Below are 17,372 nucleotides of genomic sequence, written 5' to 3'. Positions count from 1 at the left end.
TATGAATGTGGTTGTGAGTGTGGTGTGTGTGCATGTGTGAGTGGGTATGTGGTGTATATGTGGGAGTGTGCTGTGCATAGTGTGCAAATTTATGAATATGGTAATGAGTGTGATGTGAAGGTGTGTGGTGTATGTGCATGTGGCATGTGAGATGTGTGGTGTGTGTATGGGTGGTGTGAGTGAGTGTAGATGTGGACACACCCACGGAATGAAGCCATGTCCCCAGCCTTGCAGTGGGAGGGTTTTTGAGCTGGCCTCTGCACAGTCTGGCTCTTTCCCCTCATCCCTCCACTCCCTCCCCGCCATGTAGATGAGCCACTGCTCTTCCATCTCCCCAGGGATCAGACCATGGCTTATTTCTCTCACATCCACCCTCCTTAAGACTCCTGCCGTGTGCCTAGGATTGGGTGATGAATGATGTTGGTAGACAGCAGGAGAAGCAGGCTCTGGTTGGGTAGAGTGAGGCCATTGCCTTCCACCTGCTTGGTTCTGACTCTGGGGGCAATTGGAGGCACCAGCATAAGGTCATTTCCCCGAGCACAGTCCCAAATCTTACCTCATAAATATAATCAAAGAGCTCTAGTATTGTAAGGATACTAGCACCAATAAACAATCCCATCTGACCACCAATGTCACCTGGAAAGGGAGGGAAGAGATGAAAGATTGGCTTTTACTCACGTAGTCTCCAGGAAGAGATAAGCACACGAAAAGCATAGAAGCCAGAGGTCTTGACCATGCCCCCTCCATCGGGAGGGCCAGGCCTGTGACAGGGCCCACTCTACCTGCCAGCTGAGTGTGTCACCACCCAGCTGATTACTTACTGGAGAGAGTTACAGCCTGATGTTTATTGGCTTTCAGAACCACAGTGACTGGGTCCTGCAGTCTAGCCTGAGACATACAAGTCAGGTGACCTGGGTGCAGACCTCAGGAGCAGTGGCACCCAGATGCCCCTTCCCTGCCATCATAGCATGGCCTTTGGGGCCACCTTGGGGCACTTGGGATCAGATCATAGGAGATTTCTCCTTGCTCCCCTGCCCAAAGGCCAATGTTCACTGTGGTTTCTTTCTAGAAAGAGGTTTTTCACCTTAGAATGGAGGGATCCTCTTGATCAAAGTTTTTCTAGATCTATCTTCTGCTCCCCTGCTTTGACCTCCCTTGGGAGACTTGCATCCATATAGATGCCTGGACATACATTAGGCCTAGAGAGTCAGGGTCTCTGGGGCTGAGTTCTGAATGTCTGAACTTTTAAGTTCCCTGGGTGGTTCTCAGGCCCACCAGTGTTTGAGAACCACTTTCTTGGGAGGGCTTCACATGGTTGGAAACTGAAGGCAAGGTGTATACACATTTGGGCATTTGTAGCAAGAGACTGTAGCTCTTATCCGGATCTCAAAAGATCCTAAGACCCTTTGCTCCAGAGGTAGCTTGTAAGCATAGGGCTCTGGGTTTGCAGAGTGGCCACTGTCTTGTGTGGCTCTGACAAGCCCTGACCTTCTCAGTAGCACTGCCTCCAAAGGATGTTTGGTGGTGGTGGTGGTTGGGAGGGGGTAGAGAATTTGAACCATGGAGTTGGTCCCCAGCTCTCATTTTTGGTTGTCAGCCTCAGGGCTGTTTGGGGAGAGGGATGGGAAGAGGGTCACTGTTGGAGTGAATTTATAGTCCTTCTGGAGACCCCAGACTGACCTCTTGGTCTGAGGACTTTCTGATGGGCAGATCTGTCCCACTCTTCTCCTCCACATGGTTGGGTAGAGCCCAACACCCATAGCCTCAGAAGGAGAAGCAGAGATGGTAGGGAGGGGACTTTCCTGGTGGCACTTGTGCTGGGCTCAAAGTGGCTTCCTTTTGTTCCCCCCTGACCCGTCTGTAATGCAGGCTTATTGGGATTGTGTATTTCTGTACGTGTATGTCAGGTGTGAGAGGCGTTTGTATTCGTGTATAGCATGACTGAAATGTAGAGGTGTAGGCAGAGTACGTGCCAGGGTGTGTTCAGGGTGTTCATATATTTGTCCAGAAGCAGGTAGCATGTCTGGTTGTTGATGGCTTTATGTGGTTGGCTATCATTGTCTAGGTTGGGTACCTTGGGTGTGTCTATGTGTGTGTGAGTGTGGTTTGTGGAAATGGGTGGAATGTGCCTGAGAATGTAGAGCATGTGTAGGTTTGGGTGTGTTTCTGTGTATGTTATGTAGGTGTATGTAATAAGTGAGCAAGTGTACAGGCATGCTGTACGTCTGTCTAGGTTTGTCTTGTGCATGGATGTGTCTCTGGGGCTGTGTGGTTGATACACAGGGCTGTGCAGGTGTGCATTTATGTGTGGCTCTGGACCTCCCTGGTCACATGGACCCATAGGTTATTGTCTTTGTGCAGGTTGGGATGGGTGTGTTGTAGGTACGTTGAGTGCTGCCTGTGTTGTGTGCATGTGTATGGACACTGGGTGGCAGTGAGAGAAGGCTGAGCTGGGCCTGATGGCTGAGGGTTTGTAAGTGGCACATGCTCCTGTCACAGGAGGTACAGATGGCAGCGTGATTTCCTCAGCAGGCTATTCTGGGTGGGAACAAGATGCTGGGAACAAGCTCATCCTCATATCTGATGCAGATATGACAGATTCAGAGCTCAGGCTGTCCTGGCTTTGTGTGTGTGTGTGTGTGTGTGTGTGTGTGTGTGTGTGTGTGTGTGTGAGAGAGAGAGAGAGAGAGAGAGAGAAAGAGAGAGGTGTGTGTGTGTATGTATGTATGTATGTGTATGATTGAGGAGAGAGGGGGAAGGGGCAAGAGAGAGAAGGGGGGAGAGAGAGAGAGAGAGAGAGAGAGAGAGAGAGAGAGAGAGAGAGAGAGAGAGAGAGAGAGATTGTATATGTTGGGGAAGGGGGGAAAGGGGCATGTCCTGAGTCATCTTGGGAAATAAAAGGTCAGATTCATCAGAGTGGGTGAGGAGGAATGACCTATACTCAGGGTTCAGGGCATGAATCTTTGGGCTCAGTGCCTTTGCCCACAATGACCTCTGAAGTTTGAGTGACAGCCACCTCAACCCAATTGGCATTGAGTGATGGCCCAGTCCCCATTCTCTAAGAAGTATAGAAATGCTCACACAGCCCCTGGACACAACAGGTAAGCCCAGGTCCCTGGCATGACGACTGTCCAGGTGTCAGAAACTACTACTGAGGGATTTCCCTGGCGTAGGGGCTTTATCCCATCTAACCATCATAGCAAACTCATAAAGTGGGTGTGACAGTTCATCTTTATTATTGAATAGATTGGATTGAGAAGCACCTGGGAGATTAGTAAAGTACATCTCTGAGTGTGTCTGTAAGGGGTTTCCAGAGAGGACTGACTAAGGGGGAAAACCCATCCTGAATGTGGGAGGTTTCCATCCCATAGGCTGGAGACCAGGATGGAGTAAAAAGTGAAGAAGGAGAAAGCCAGTGAGCACAGGTGTTCTCTTTCTGTCCATCCTGGCCACCGTGAGGTGAGCTGCTCTCCTCCACCATATCCTTCCTTCCATAATGGACTGAAACTTCTGAAACCAGGAGCCAAAATAAGTCTTTCCTCTCTTAAGTTATTTTTCTTACAGTGATGGAAAGTCTGACTTACATAATGGTTATTATAAATCCCACTGTACAGATGTGGGACCTGAGGTTCAGCAAGTTGAAGTCACTTGCTCATCTCCTCACAGCTGGCATGCAGCTGTCCTTGGATTTAAAGCCAGCTTTTCCTTGTATATGTCCAGGTAGAACCTGCCTTTCCCAGGATGCTATTGTCACCTGGTTTTGTTACAAAGATGACAATCATTTCTCCTAGGCATTGTGCCCCTTCTTGAGAGTGAGTGTGAGTTGGCAGAAGGTTGGAGGGGCAGGTCCTTTAACCATCCACTCTCAGGGGTCTTCTGAGTTTCTGGCTGGACTGGCAGGGTTGAAAGTTAATGCTCTCTGTTCATTATGTGCCAGCAGGCCAGGGAAGCTAATGCGAACTTGTGTAGTGGCAGTCAGGCATGTGGACATCTGGGGAGAGTAGCTCTTCTTTCATGTTTGACAGAGGACTCTTGGTCCAGCCCTCTCAATGCAGCAACACTGCTCTCCAGGCAGAGCTCCATTAAGGACCCTGACTGTGCTTGATGCTTGGGGACCATCCACAGTTGAGCATCCCCTGCTTCTCTCCTTCTAAGTGCTCTTTCTTCCTTCCAGACCACAAGATACTGGCCCCAATCTGGGTAGAGATGACCATGGAATCCAAGACGGTAGGACTGGAAAGTCCCTGGGAGATCTTTGTGCTCACTCTGCTTATTGCATAGAGGGAAAACTGAGGCCTAGGCACTGGAGTTCTTCTGGGGCAGGAGTAGTGCAAGGAAAGAGGGAGTAATTAGTAAATTAAAAAGTTTGACTCCTTAGAAGGCTTCTATCTATCTATGTGTCTGCCTGCCTCCCACCTACCTGCCCACTCTCCTCTCTTCCATCCTTTAAGGGATGTAGAAATTTGTGCAACAGACACTCTGACTCACCAAGTAAGGCAGCAACTTCATACGCCTTCTTCTGTTCAATTGTCTCGTAATTGAGAGCTTCAAAAAATATATCCAGAACAAGGATGTTCTCTCTATAGACAGAATACACAGGCACCATACACATTAGAACCCTCTGTATTTATAGTATCATCCAATTCTACTTTCCCACTGAGGAAGAAGGGGAGGCCCAGGGAGCCTGCCCAAAGGTAGAGCATTACTGGCAGAGCTGGAGCTCAAAACCAGGGACCTTGATTTAGCCAGGCCCCTATAACCTGCCCGTTTCCCCTATCTCTACTCCTCCTCGGCACCCTGCCAGGTCTCTGAGCACCACGAAGGCCTGCCATGTCCTTAGTATTCAAATGAGTTTAGCAAGGCTGGCTTTGGCTGGGGTGACCCAGCTGATCTCTTGGGTGGCTCCTGCTCACTCCTGAGAGCTCCCCAAATTCCTCCTGGGATGGGTAATAAGGTTCTCATGATGGGAGGCCCTGCCCTGGCAATCCCAAGTCAGTTGCCAAAATCAGGGAGAATTTCCAAGGAGCAAACCCATTATCTGGTTAGGGGGTTCCTGGCAGAAGCACCGAGGTTCCTCTGTGCCTCTTCTGTAGGCAGGTGTGTTAACGAGACACATCTTGGCAGTAAAAGTCATTCCTGCCTGCTGAATGTCTGCTAAGCAGCAGAGCCTGTTGTCTCCTACATTCCCATCTCCTTCTGTGTGGCTCCCCCATGCCTCCAAGCTTCTTGTTTTCAACCTGTTGGGCAGATACTGTCCAAGGATGGGGTCTGGCAACTGTCTTGGCAGAAGTGAGTGCCTGGGGCCATTCAAAGCATCACCATTTCTTGCCTGGTTTATGACAACTGCCTCTTAACAGGCTTCTCTCTCCCATCTGGCTTTCCACCTATCTGCCATACTGCTTCCTGAAGGGTCTTTCTAAAACTATTAGGTTGATTCAAATGAGATAAAATCACACTTCAGTTCTTGGTCACCGGGCCTACATTTCAAATGCTCCAACAGTCACATGTAGCCAATGGCTACCGTATTAAACACCATAGAATGTTCTATTAGACAGCAGAAGTCTAAAATACAAATTTGAAGAACTGGGTGTGGTGGTGCACAATTGCAATCCCAGCACTAGCAGCAGAATGGTAAGTTCAAGGGCAGCCTGGACTGTGAGATGCTATCTCCAAGAAATGAATGAACGAATGAACAAATGAATAAATAAAAGAATGCAAATTTGAGCCTGTTACTCCCTAACTGTTCAGAGGCTCCCTATTCTTAGGATGAAGTCCCTTCTTCCATACCCCGCACACTCTGGTCACCCTTAGCTAATCCATAAGATCCTCTTCCACTTTATTTCTCTGTCCTCTGCCAATTCTCTCTGCCAAGTCTCTGCCATGCCCTTCACTCATTTCCTCTCTTAGATATTATCTAGTGATAATTCTGTGCCAGATGCTCCACCAGAAGTTGGTAGACAGTACAGGAGAGGCTCCTGACCTCAGAGGGCTTTCAGTCCAGCGGGGCAGGTGGTAAAGAACAAGGAATCACAACATGAAAATGTAATTACACACCGCAGTGAGTGATACAGGAAAATGGCAGAGTACCTTGGGGGGAGGGGAATAATAGGAAAGGACTGAATCTAACTGTCTGAGGAGATGCCATTTAAGTGGAGAGTGGTAGGAAAAGCATGCTGGGCACAAGGAACAGAATGTGCAAGGTCTGCCTGGAAAACTTCTATGACCACCTTTAAAAAGTTTCCCAAGTTTTCCCTGACCTCACCCCATGCAAACTGCAGTTAGGGTCTCACTTCTCCTTACATTATGCACACCTTCATTGCATCCAACATCACTCCAGGTGGCATCCATTTTTGTGCTTGTCTCCCTAGGAGACTGCAAGCACTTTGTCTTTGATTTATGAGCTTGACACACAGCAGGTACTCAATTAATGTTGACTAAATTGAACTAACAGACTGCTTTTGTCCTCGTCCTCTATTGCCCCTAGTTTCCTCCCAATCCATTCTCCACCACCCCCTCCCCACAAGACCTACTTGACTTACGAGATATATTTTTCTGATTTGTTAAACTTCTTCTCTAGGTACTTGGCTGACGTCTTGCTGGGGATCTTCACCATGGAGAGCTCTTTGTTGTAGCGAGTCAGGTTGCAGGGTGTCCTGCAGAGACAGTAATTGCTGTCCTTTTCTGCCAGCAGACCTAGAGGGGAGAGGGAGGAGGGTCTTAGTCAGGAGTGGGGATTGGCACTTCTGGCCCAGCATTGCTGGATTCTAGCCATTGAGAAGTGAGCTGGGACATGGTGCGGACCCCCGGCAATGGGGGTGGGGGTTGTGGAGAGAGGAGCAGACCTTTTGCTGTAGGTTGGCTTTGTTTACTTTCTGCTTGCTGGTACTGTCATAGCTCTCTTTAAAACTTGTTGAAAGAGTGCTACTTTCCCAGAATGGGCTCCAAGGGAGTCATGGCTCCCTCAGCTTCCCAGGGCTTTCTCTTCTGCTTGCAGACTCAGCATTCTCACTTACAAAGTGGGTCACTGTCAAAGTCAACTTGGAGACCATTTTGCCTGGAACCCAGGGCTCCATGGCATTCATGCTGGGGCTCCCTCGTAGCCAGTACCCATCTCCTCTGCCTGCTGGGAGGTGACGTGGACAAAGAGTCTCATCTCATTTCTCTGGAGACTACCCCACTGCTGGACCCCTTCTTTTCCTCTCCCAACGAGATGAGATAGTTTATGGCATCATTTCTCTCTAACAGGTTCTCTTCTTGACCAGACTTTAGCCAGGCTCTTCTGAACCTCCTCACCCACTAGGCCTTGATCGTGGCCCCTATTCTTGCTGGGCATGCTAAGACAGTTTAGAGAGAGTCCCCACCCTTTTACCTGATCACCCTAAATCAGATTAAAAAGAATCTCTCACCCTCCATATCCTCTTTCTGCCATTTTCCATGCCCTGAGCCCTCACAGTACCTGCTGGCTATGAATCCCAGATGTTTTTGCTGCATTCTGAGTTCAGCCCATCTGTCTCCCCTTTTGTAATGTAGCCTCGACACTTAATTGTAACAGTCCCAGTTTCTCTTACCATTTTAACAAGCATCAGAGTAATTGTTCCTTCAGTGCCTCCCTCCTGTCCTCCTCCCTCTTTCCTTGACCCATCCTGGTGTTTCAGGCCACCCTAGGGTTTTGTTGCATCTTTATTCCAAAGAAAGACTGAGTCTTTGCACACATTAGAAGTCACCCCTCTCCTCCTCTCTCTAGGCCTTCTGAATCCATTTAAAATGTGCTCAGCTCACATGATAAAAGTGAGAGCACACAAGGGAGGGGTGAGGATAGGTAAGACACCTAAAAAACTAGCTAGCGTTTGTTGCCCTTAACGCAGAGGAACTAAAGCAGATACCTTAAAAGCAACTGAAGCCAATAGGAAAAGGGGACCAGGAACTAGAGAAAAGGTTAGATCAAAACGAATTAACCTAGAAGGTAACACCCACGCACAGGAAATCAATGTGAGTCAACTCCCTGTATAGCTACCCTTATCTCAACCAGCAAAAACCCTTGTTCCTTCCTATTATTGCTTATACTCTCTCTACAACAAAATTAGAAATAAGGGCAAAATAGTTTCTGCTGGGTATTGAGGGGGTGGGGGGGAGAGGGAGGGGGCAGAGTGGGTGGTAAAGGAGGGGGTGGGGGCAGGAGGGAGAAATGACCCAAGCCTTGTATGCACATATGAATAATAAAAGAAAAAAAATAAAAATAAATAAATAAAATGTGCTCAGCTTTGCCTTCACTTAGCTCCACCAACAGCCACTGAATGAACTGGTGGGCATATTGTTTACAATTCTCTTTGCTTGTCTTGATTATGAACTATTTCCCAGAGCTGGAGAGAGACGGGTCTCTGTACACACATGGAACAAAAACCCAACCTTACCTCCCTGCCATTCTCTGCTCCCTTGGGCTTAACAGAGCATGGGAAAGACTGATTGCTTTGGAATGACCTTGGCCTCTCCATGTGAAACCACCAGAGTATGAGGGGAGGTATCACCAAGCTCCTTCAGGTGCCTACAACTGTCTTTTGTCGATCCTCTCTCCGTCTCTGTCTTCCCCCTACATTCCTTAGCACCCTCTGTTCCCCTGAAATCTTCTCCATCACCACCTCTATTCCTCTTTCTCTCCCCCAGTGCTCTTTGTAGCTTTCATCCACTTGTACTGGTCTCCTCCCTCCTTCTCCTCTTCCTCCTCTCCCATCCCTATAGCAACTCCATTCTGCTTAGCCCCTTTTGGCTTATCTCTTCCTGTTCTGTCTTCCATCCAACTGATCTCTGTGTCCCCCACACCAGATGATCTCCATGCTCTCAGCCCCTATTCCCTCTGCCCCATAGTACTGACCTAGGGCAGGTTCTGCACACTCCTTGTGCTGCTCAGGGGTGCAGAAGGGGGCGTCCCCTGCAGAGAGGAAAAGCAGAGGTAGTCACTCAAGAAGAACCACGCATGTCAGCATGTCAGAGACACCTGGCCTCTGGGCTCTGGGCTGTGAGTGCTTCCTGGTATCCCGGAGGGGGTGGGGGGAACAGTACCAGGGGACAGTCAGGAGGGAGATATTGATCAGAGTGTTTCCAGAGCTGAAGACTGAGTTCTGATCTGCTGTGTGAGCTTGGGCAGGCTTTTCACCTCCCAGAGCAAGAGACTATAGTAGCTGCCTGGCTAACTTCTCCCAGGTTGCTTTGTGGGTCATAGCAGCTCCCATGGGTGATGGTAAGTGGCCTGAGGCCTGAGGGACAGGGAGGCAGAGGAAAGTGCCTGGGTGCCCATGACTTCCTTCAACCTGCATGGGTAGCCCTCCAAATTGGAAATACCGGAACTTGTTTTTACCCATAAGAGAGGTGAGTTTTAAGCATCCTGGAGCTAATAGTGATGCAGGTGGGCTTTGAACACTGGGCAGTGTGATCCTGAGACTGGGTATCTTCTCAGCACACCACACTGCTGCCTGTGAGCAAGGGTGGCTTTGTGTTTCCTCTCTGTTTGCCCTTAAGTTCACATCAGTCATTGAAATGTTAGTAATACTGTCATAGCTGGAATGATTAAAACCTCAGTTTTGCCTGCTTTCTGCCTTTGGCTCAGGTTTCACAGGAGCCACCAGCTCTCTGGCTGGTGGTGTAGTCTGACCCAAACCCTTTTTGGAACTGAAGAGCTGATATGCTTCCTTATTTCCAATAAAAACATTTAAAATCATGTTTCCCTTTTTGCTGTCTTCCAGGAGCTCAGAAGCAATGCTAGTGTTATTATTTAAAGCAACACAAGTTTATAATCTTAGAGTTTTGTAAGTTAGAAGTCAGACAGTTCTCATTGTGCTAAACTCGGGGTGTTTGGAGAGTTTTGTTCTTTGCTGGAGGCTCTAGGAGAGAATCCATTGCCTTTCCAGAGTCTATGAGTCACCCCCATATTCATTGGCCACCTACATTCTCCATCTTCAAAGTGAACAGAATTGCATCTCTGTCCCTTCTTATCTGCTCTCTGACACTAGCTAGGGAAGGTGCTGAATTTAAGAACCCCTGTGGTTCGATGGTGGACCCACACTGATCACCTCTCCATCTTTAAGCCGATAACCTTAGTCATATCACTTATGTTCCTTTTGACAGAGACAGTTTTAAAGATCAATAATTCCAATTCTAGATTACTAAGGAAATTACTGATCCCTAATGAAATCATTCTGAATTTAGCTATGAGGATGCTCACTTGAGGATGGGTTACAACAGATAACAATTGGTGATTAACTCAATGGCCAATGTAAGGATTTTATTAAATAAGCTTAAATATAGAGTATGACAACTGTGAAATAGCAGCTGTTAAATATAAAAGCAATGTAAAGCAATGTTCTAGCACAAAGTAGGTCTTCAGTCAACATGCCTTTTGCAGTTTGCACAATATTTTTATATTCTAGCTTAATTTTATTCTTATAACAGTTAATGATTGTGTTTTAATGATGAGGTGAGATCAGAGAGGGTTAGTAACTTGTACCAGGTCACAGAGTAAGGGGGAAAAGGACCCTGCATTGGAAACAGCCCTTTCATGCTGCAATTTGGATCTCCTGCCCAACCTGGCTCCTGCTCCACGCATCTGCCTCTGGCATGCCGGCTGCTTCTAGTGAGATGGCTACATGCATTACTAGTCCGGCGGTGGAAGTGTCATACAGGCACATTTATTTGCTCACTAATAGACTTTCGCCATACTTGAAAGAGTGCTAGACATTTGGATGCAAGAAGGGAAACATCTGGACAGAAGCTACAGACATCTGGATGTTCAAAGAAACTGCACCAGGACGCGACGATTTCAAGTATCCAGTTCTTTGGACACAGTGCTGTAGGAGCCAAGAGCAGCAAACAATTGGCAAACATGTTGGGCATTGGGATGAAGTTCTCCAAACGTGAACACACCTGACCTCAGGATGCTGCGTTGGTGGCTGGACTGAGTGTTTCTATCTGCTTTCTAAATGTGTAGGCGTCCCGTAACAGTCTCCCCAGAACTGCATCCCTTTGCCTCCTAGCACAATGTGTGAAGTCTTTTCCATCAAGAGGGAAATGCAAAGAAGGTCCCAGGTGGTCCCCTGGCACTGACCTGGCATGTGGACCATGCGACAGTTACAGTTCTCTACGATGTAGCGGGTCTCACAGTCGATCCGACAGGCGGTGATGCTGTAAACGGGAAAGAAGTCGAGCCCCATCTCTGAGGATCGGCACTCACCCCACGGTGGGGGCAGGTATGTGAGCTGCAACACAGGAAGTGGGGCAGTGGTCAGCCTGGGAGGATGCTCAGCCTTGAGACTCAGGGGCTCATTCGTCTGCTTATTCAAACAACAAATAGCTATTGAGCCTTGATGACATCCAAAGTTTGTTGACTTTACAGACCTCCAGCATCTGCCTCTAACATGAGTTTTCCTGCTTTACTTTTATAATCTTCCCATAAACGTTGCTCTCCTCAGGTCTTACCATGGCGTGTCTTCCCACTTCTACACTGTCATTTCACACCTCCTGGAACAACCCAACTCAATTCTACCCTCTTGGTTGGGGACATTGGAACTCCAGATCTGGACCTAGAGGACAAACCCCAAACAGGTCTAGGATGAAGAGGGTTTAGGCTTAACTGTTATCATTTATGATTCTGATGATTCTGTGCAGGATACCAGTCTGGGGACAATGACACTCTATTCTCAGAGGTCCAATGGCCATAAATTTTCTTCTAATATCCATGGTACTTGCCTAATGGGAGTGGGGAGTAATATGAGAGGATTACCGGCAGTTGAGCACTTACGATGTGTTAATCCCCAAGATAAGCTCTTTACACTTTTTTTAAGACTGAAAAATTAAAGGGCACAATAAAATGTACAGTTCTTTTGTTTCCAGTACTGGGGGGTTGGACTCAGGGCCTTGAACTTGCTGGACAAAGTACTCTACCACTTGAGCCAAATCCCCCAGCACTTTTAACTTTAGTTTGTTTTCAGACAGGTTCTCATGCTTTTGCCCAGGCCAGTCTTGGATGACAATCCTCCTACTTCTGCCTCTCAAGTAGCTATGCTAACAGGTGTGCACCACCAGGCCTGGCCTCACTAACTTTTTGTCTGGGTTGGGCTCTAATTGTGATCCTCCAGATTTCCACCTCCCTAGTTGCTGAGATTACAGGTGTGTATCACCATGCCTGGTTGACATAGGACAATTTCAATCACCCTAGAAAGTCCCTTCATGTCCTTTGTGGATTAGTCCCATGTCTGCCTAGGCAATAACTGTTAAGAATTCCATTACCACAGCTTGGCTTTGCTTGTTCTCAAATCTCATATAATTGAAAACTTACACTATGTATTCTTTGGTGTCTCCCTTCTTTCACTCAACAGGATGGTTTTGTGATTGACTCACAAAGTGGCATGCATTAGGAGTTCATTCCTTTCTAATGCCAAGTAGTTCTTCAGTGCAGTTTGCTTATCTATTCATCAGATGGGGGGGCATTTGGGTAGTTATAATGTGGTGATTATAAGAAAGGTCCTGTAGTATTTATTTACAAGTCATTTAAATTTTTCTCAAGTGAATAGCTAGGGGTGGAATAGCTGGCTCATAAGCTAGGTATAAGTACAATTTTATAAGGAATACCTTACTATCATCTAAAATAGTTTATACTCCTGCCAGGAGTGTATGAAAATCCCAGTTTCTCTTCATCTGTGCCAAACCTTGACCTCGTCATCCTTTTGATTCTTGTAAGTGCACACCAATACCACATTGTGGTTTAATTTGCATTTCCCTGATAACTGATGATTTTGATGTGATTTTATGGGCCACTCATATGTTACCTTTTGTGAAGTGTCTATTCCAATCTTTTGCCCAGTAAAAACCCCATTCATTTTTTACTTTTATTATTAAGTTGTAAGAATTCTCCATACGGTTTGGATTCAAGTTCTGTGTAAGATATATGTATTGTGAATAATTTCTCTCTGTTTCCTCCTATACTCTGGGGTTTACCTTTTTATTTTCTTAATGGTATCTATATTTTTCCTATTTTAAAATCAACTTAAGATACAGTTTATATGGCATAAAAACCATCAAGCTTAATGCACAATTTAATGAAAAATTTTAAATATATACACCATAGTAATAATCAACATACTCAGGATATAGAATATTTCCAATAATTCCTTAAAGTTTCCTATTTACAGCCAGTCCCTTCTGACCAAGACGTCAGGCAACCACTGATCTGCCTTCAGTCCTTATAAACCAGCTTCGTCCATGCTGGGATTTTATATAATTACAGTGCATATTCCTTTGTGTCTGGGATCTTTCTCTCAGCGTAATGTCTTTGATTTGCACCTTCGCATATCAGTAGTTTATTCTTTTTGACAGCTGAACCTCTGCATTTCTGTTTTTATTCTTGCCTCACTAGAAATTCCAGTATGATGTTGGAAAAAAATAAGAGCGGGAAGGAAGGATTCATTATTTCACCATTAAATATGTTAAGTATACTTTTTTCCTAGTTGTTTTTGTTGGATTGAGGAAGTTCTATCCTATTTCTAGTTTGCTAAGAGGGTTTTCTTTTCTTTTCTTTGTTTGTTTGTTTGGTGCAGGAGACTGGACCCAGGCAGGGCCTTGTGAATGCTAGGCAAGCAGTCTACAACAGCCTGAGGTTTTTTTAAAATCAGCAGTGGATACTGTTTTGGCAAATATGTTTTCTGGTTCTATGGAGAGGACCACACAAGTTTTCTACTTTGTTCTGTTAATATGGTGAATAATATTCATTGATCTATAGATATGGAGCTCATCTCATATTATGAGGATAAATCTTACTTGGTCATGATTTATTATCTTTTTTATATATTGCTGTGGATTTGCTAATATCTTGTGAAGAGTTTTTACATCTATGCTCAAGAGGGATATTGCATTTAACTTACTTTTCTTGTAATATCCTTTCCCATTCCCACATTGGGATTATGTTGACCTCATAAAAAGAGTTATGAGGTGTTTCCTTTTCCTCTGTTTTCTGAGCTTGTGTAACTTGGTATAATTTTTACAAATGCTCGATGGAATTTATCAGTGAAGCTATCTGGACCTAGTGATTGTGTGTGTGCATGTAAATATTAAATTATGAATTCGATTCCTTTAATAGATATAGATATATTAATTTTTTCTTATACTAGCTTTGGTAACTAGTGGCTTTTTTCCCCCTTAAGGCATTTGTTTATTTTATTTAAGTTTTTAAATTTATTAGCATAAATTTTTACATCATACTCCTTCATCATTTAAAATGTCTCTTGAAGCTATAGTGATGCCTTTCACAGCTGATGTTGGGAATTGGCGCTCTCTCTCTTTTTCCTTGTAGCTTTTGACTTCTGATTTAATTATGCTTTGGTCAGAAAAAAGCCCACTATGGTTTCATTTCTTCAAAATATATTAAGATTTGTTTTGTTGATCATGGTGATGATATTGTTCCATTCTGTCATTCTTGGGGTAGTGTGTCATAGAGGCAATTAACTTAAATTATTTGATAGTGTTGCTCAAATCTTCTATTTTTTGTCTACTTATTAATCAGTAACTGAGAGTGGAATCTCTGACTATGGATTTATCTATTTCTCACCTTAGTTCTGTCAGTTTTTGCCTTTGCATTTTTGAAAATTTTAAGGCACATACATATTTAGACTTGTTACATCTTGATGAATGGATTTTGTTAGCATTTGAAGTAACCCTCTTGCTCTCATGTAATATCCTTGTCTTGCAATTTACTTTCCTACTATAGGTTTGGCAACTTTCTCATGCTTTCTGTTGATATTTTTGCATCCCTTAATTTTTATTCTTGTCTACTCTTTTGCTTCTAACATGCCAGAATCTTTACACATTACACTACGTCTCTTGTAAACAGCCTAACTGAGCATTGTTTTGTAGAATGATGTTTTTGAACAAATTTGGAAAAACACTAGTCAATATTTTTTCAGTTATTTTCCTGCCATATTCTGTATCTCTTCTCTGGGATGTTAATTTTATGTGTGTTGGACTCTATGAATCATTGGGGCTCTGTTTACTTTTATCAGTCTTTTTTTTAGGGGGATCCCCCTTGAATAATTTCTATTCACCTATCTTCAAGTGTAATGTTTATTTATTGTTTTGTATCCAATCTGCTTTGACTGCATTAAGCAATTAATACATTTTCAGATATTGTATTTCTCAGTTCTAGAGCTTCTGTTTGGCTTTTAAAAAAGTTTCTGTATCTTGCCTAAAACTGTGTCTTTTTTTTTTTTGCGAGTATTGAACAGGTTTATCATTATTCCTGCAAAGTTGCTGTCTTCTAATTCCAGCACTGGGATTACATATATATCTGTTTTTACTGGTGGTTTATTTTTCTTTTTCCTTTTCCCTCTTGCCTCATGTGTCTAGTAGTTTTTGATTATACACTGGACATTGTGGATAAATCTTTATAGTGATTCTGGATAGATTACTTTTCTCTGAGTAGTACTGAGTGTTGTTCTAGCAGGCAGTTAAATTTATGGTGAATCACTTTGCTTTTGTGGAGTCATTGTTTAAGGCTTTTTTTACTTTTGCCCTTAGTCCTGAGCTACAGCCTTTGGTCTTGGAATGTGATCTTAACTCCTAAGGAACGACACATCTGTGGGAAGCCTGTGCTGTTTATCAAGTCTCTCTAATTTGGTGGGACATGAATTACTCCCCTGAAGGGGCAGCTACTGAAATGATTGCTTAGCTCTTTCAACTGTCTTTTTCTTCCTAGGCATCTTGGAGCCTGTCTTCATTCATATACAGTTCAAGGTTCAGCTTAGGACTTTAGGGACATTAATATAAAAATTTGAGGGTTTTCTCTCTGAGAATTCCTTTTTCATAGGATTTTGCCTCCCAATTTTCAGCCTTCCTGGCTACCCTTTATTCTGATTTCTGGCTCCTTAACTTAATGCCTGTTGATTTCTGATTGAACTCTATCCCCAATATTCCTTTAGAATTTTGAAATGCTCACAAGGAGTAAATAAAAGTGATTTCACCAACATGGTTCCCTTCCTTCAAGGGCTGTATATTCATTTGTGGCTACTTCTAGTCTCTAGTGTGGTCAAATAGTAGTTTTAAAATGTTATACCTAGAGTAGTTTATGAATGCCATTTCTAGGAGGGCTGGTCTGATATTTGCTACTCTACCACTACTGGGAACCTAAAGTCTTACTGAATTTAATATGCACAGGATTCCCTTGAGATAGGTGTTCCTATTCTCATTTTACTGATGGGATAACTGAGTCTCAGAAAGGTTAAGTAGACTGTGCAACATTATAACCTAGTGAGTGGCAGAGCCAGCAGGTGAACATAGGGATTTCTGGCTCCAAGGTTGTCACCCTGTACTACATTGTCCTCATATGGCAAAGATTGGTGAGAAAGAAGGGAACAACAACAACAACAACAACACACACTCCAAGGAGATCTTTTCAGACCTCTTCCCTTTTATCTGTCTGTTTTTTTCCTTCCAATGGATGCTTGTTTTTATTCTCTCATCTTTCTTCTTTGGAGTCACACTTTCACACAGACTTCTTGTTTGACCTTGGATAAGTCACAACTCTTTTATGGACCTGAGTCTCCATGAGTAAGGGGGATTGAATTTGAGGATTGATGACCTTTAAGTGGAGGGCTGATAGTCTATGATTTAGAATACATCAGGTCCCCACATTGCTCAATTATGGATTCTAAAACAAAGTAGACTTGAGAAGGACTAATGCTTTTTGGCAGAGGTTGAGGGTCCAAAATGATGGAAATTAACCTGGGGTAGGGGGAGACTGTTTTCTTTTTCTTCTACTAAAAGAGTCCTGGAAATGGTGGACAATGGATGTAGCATAGGCTCAAGTTTGCCCGGGGTTGGTTACTGCCTTTGCAGAGGTCATGATCAAGACATCCTGCCTACTCTGGGGTAGCTGGTTCATCACTTATCTCATCAGCATCTCTGAAGTCTCACACATGCATCTGCTGGAAAATGACAGTGTGCACAGCACTGGCTCTTGCTTACCAATGAGAGTCTGAAAGTGGATTGGAGTATTTGTTTATCCTGGGCAAGTGGAGCCTCAGGGGGACCCTGAAGCACTGTCTTCAAATATCTGAAGGACTGTCTCTGGAAAAAGAACTAGATTTGTTTTTTGGTATCCCAAGGGACAACTAGACAGAAGAATAGTTGTAATAAGGGAAGCAGAGATGATGTTAATATTTCTTGATGTTAGAGGCACTGGGGGTGAGCACATTCTATGTACTACCTTATTCAGTCCTAAAGAAGGATTCATTCTGGCTCAACAGAAGGAATAACATTTTAATCCACTAGTACAATTCGATCAGAAAATTATTATTACACTCTTGGGAGTGAGTGTCCATTGGCTGGGATGGGAA

At 44.4% G+C, this 17,372-nt stretch overlaps 1 protein-coding gene across 2 annotated transcripts in view; it reads right to left on the bottom strand.

Moving 5' to 3' along the window:
• The window catches only part of Asic2 (acid sensing ion channel subunit 2), a 1,110,269-nt gene that overhangs the window by 3,771 nt on the left and 1,089,126 nt on the right, over positions 1 to 17,372 (bottom strand). For both annotated transcript variants that reach the window (XM_074046357.1, XM_020187695.2), the window contains exons 4-8: positions 11,096 to 11,246; positions 8,870 to 8,926; positions 6,540 to 6,693; positions 4,489 to 4,580; positions 557 to 636 (exon numbers count right to left, since the gene is read on the bottom strand). In XM_074046357.1, the coding sequence (XP_073902458.1) occupies positions 557 to 636; positions 4,489 to 4,580; positions 6,540 to 6,693; positions 8,870 to 8,926; positions 11,096 to 11,246 (534 nt within the window). The remainder of the gene's footprint in view (positions 1 to 556; positions 637 to 4,488; positions 4,581 to 6,539; positions 6,694 to 8,869; positions 8,927 to 11,095; positions 11,247 to 17,372) is intronic.

This window comes from Castor canadensis, chromosome 11 (genome assembly GCF_047511655.1).
Source record: "Castor canadensis chromosome 11, mCasCan1.hap1v2, whole genome shotgun sequence".
Taxonomy (NCBI): Eukaryota; Metazoa; Chordata; class Mammalia; order Rodentia; family Castoridae; genus Castor; species Castor canadensis.
Note: the sequence above shows the minus strand (reverse complement) of the source record. Positions and strands in the feature narration are given on the sequence as shown.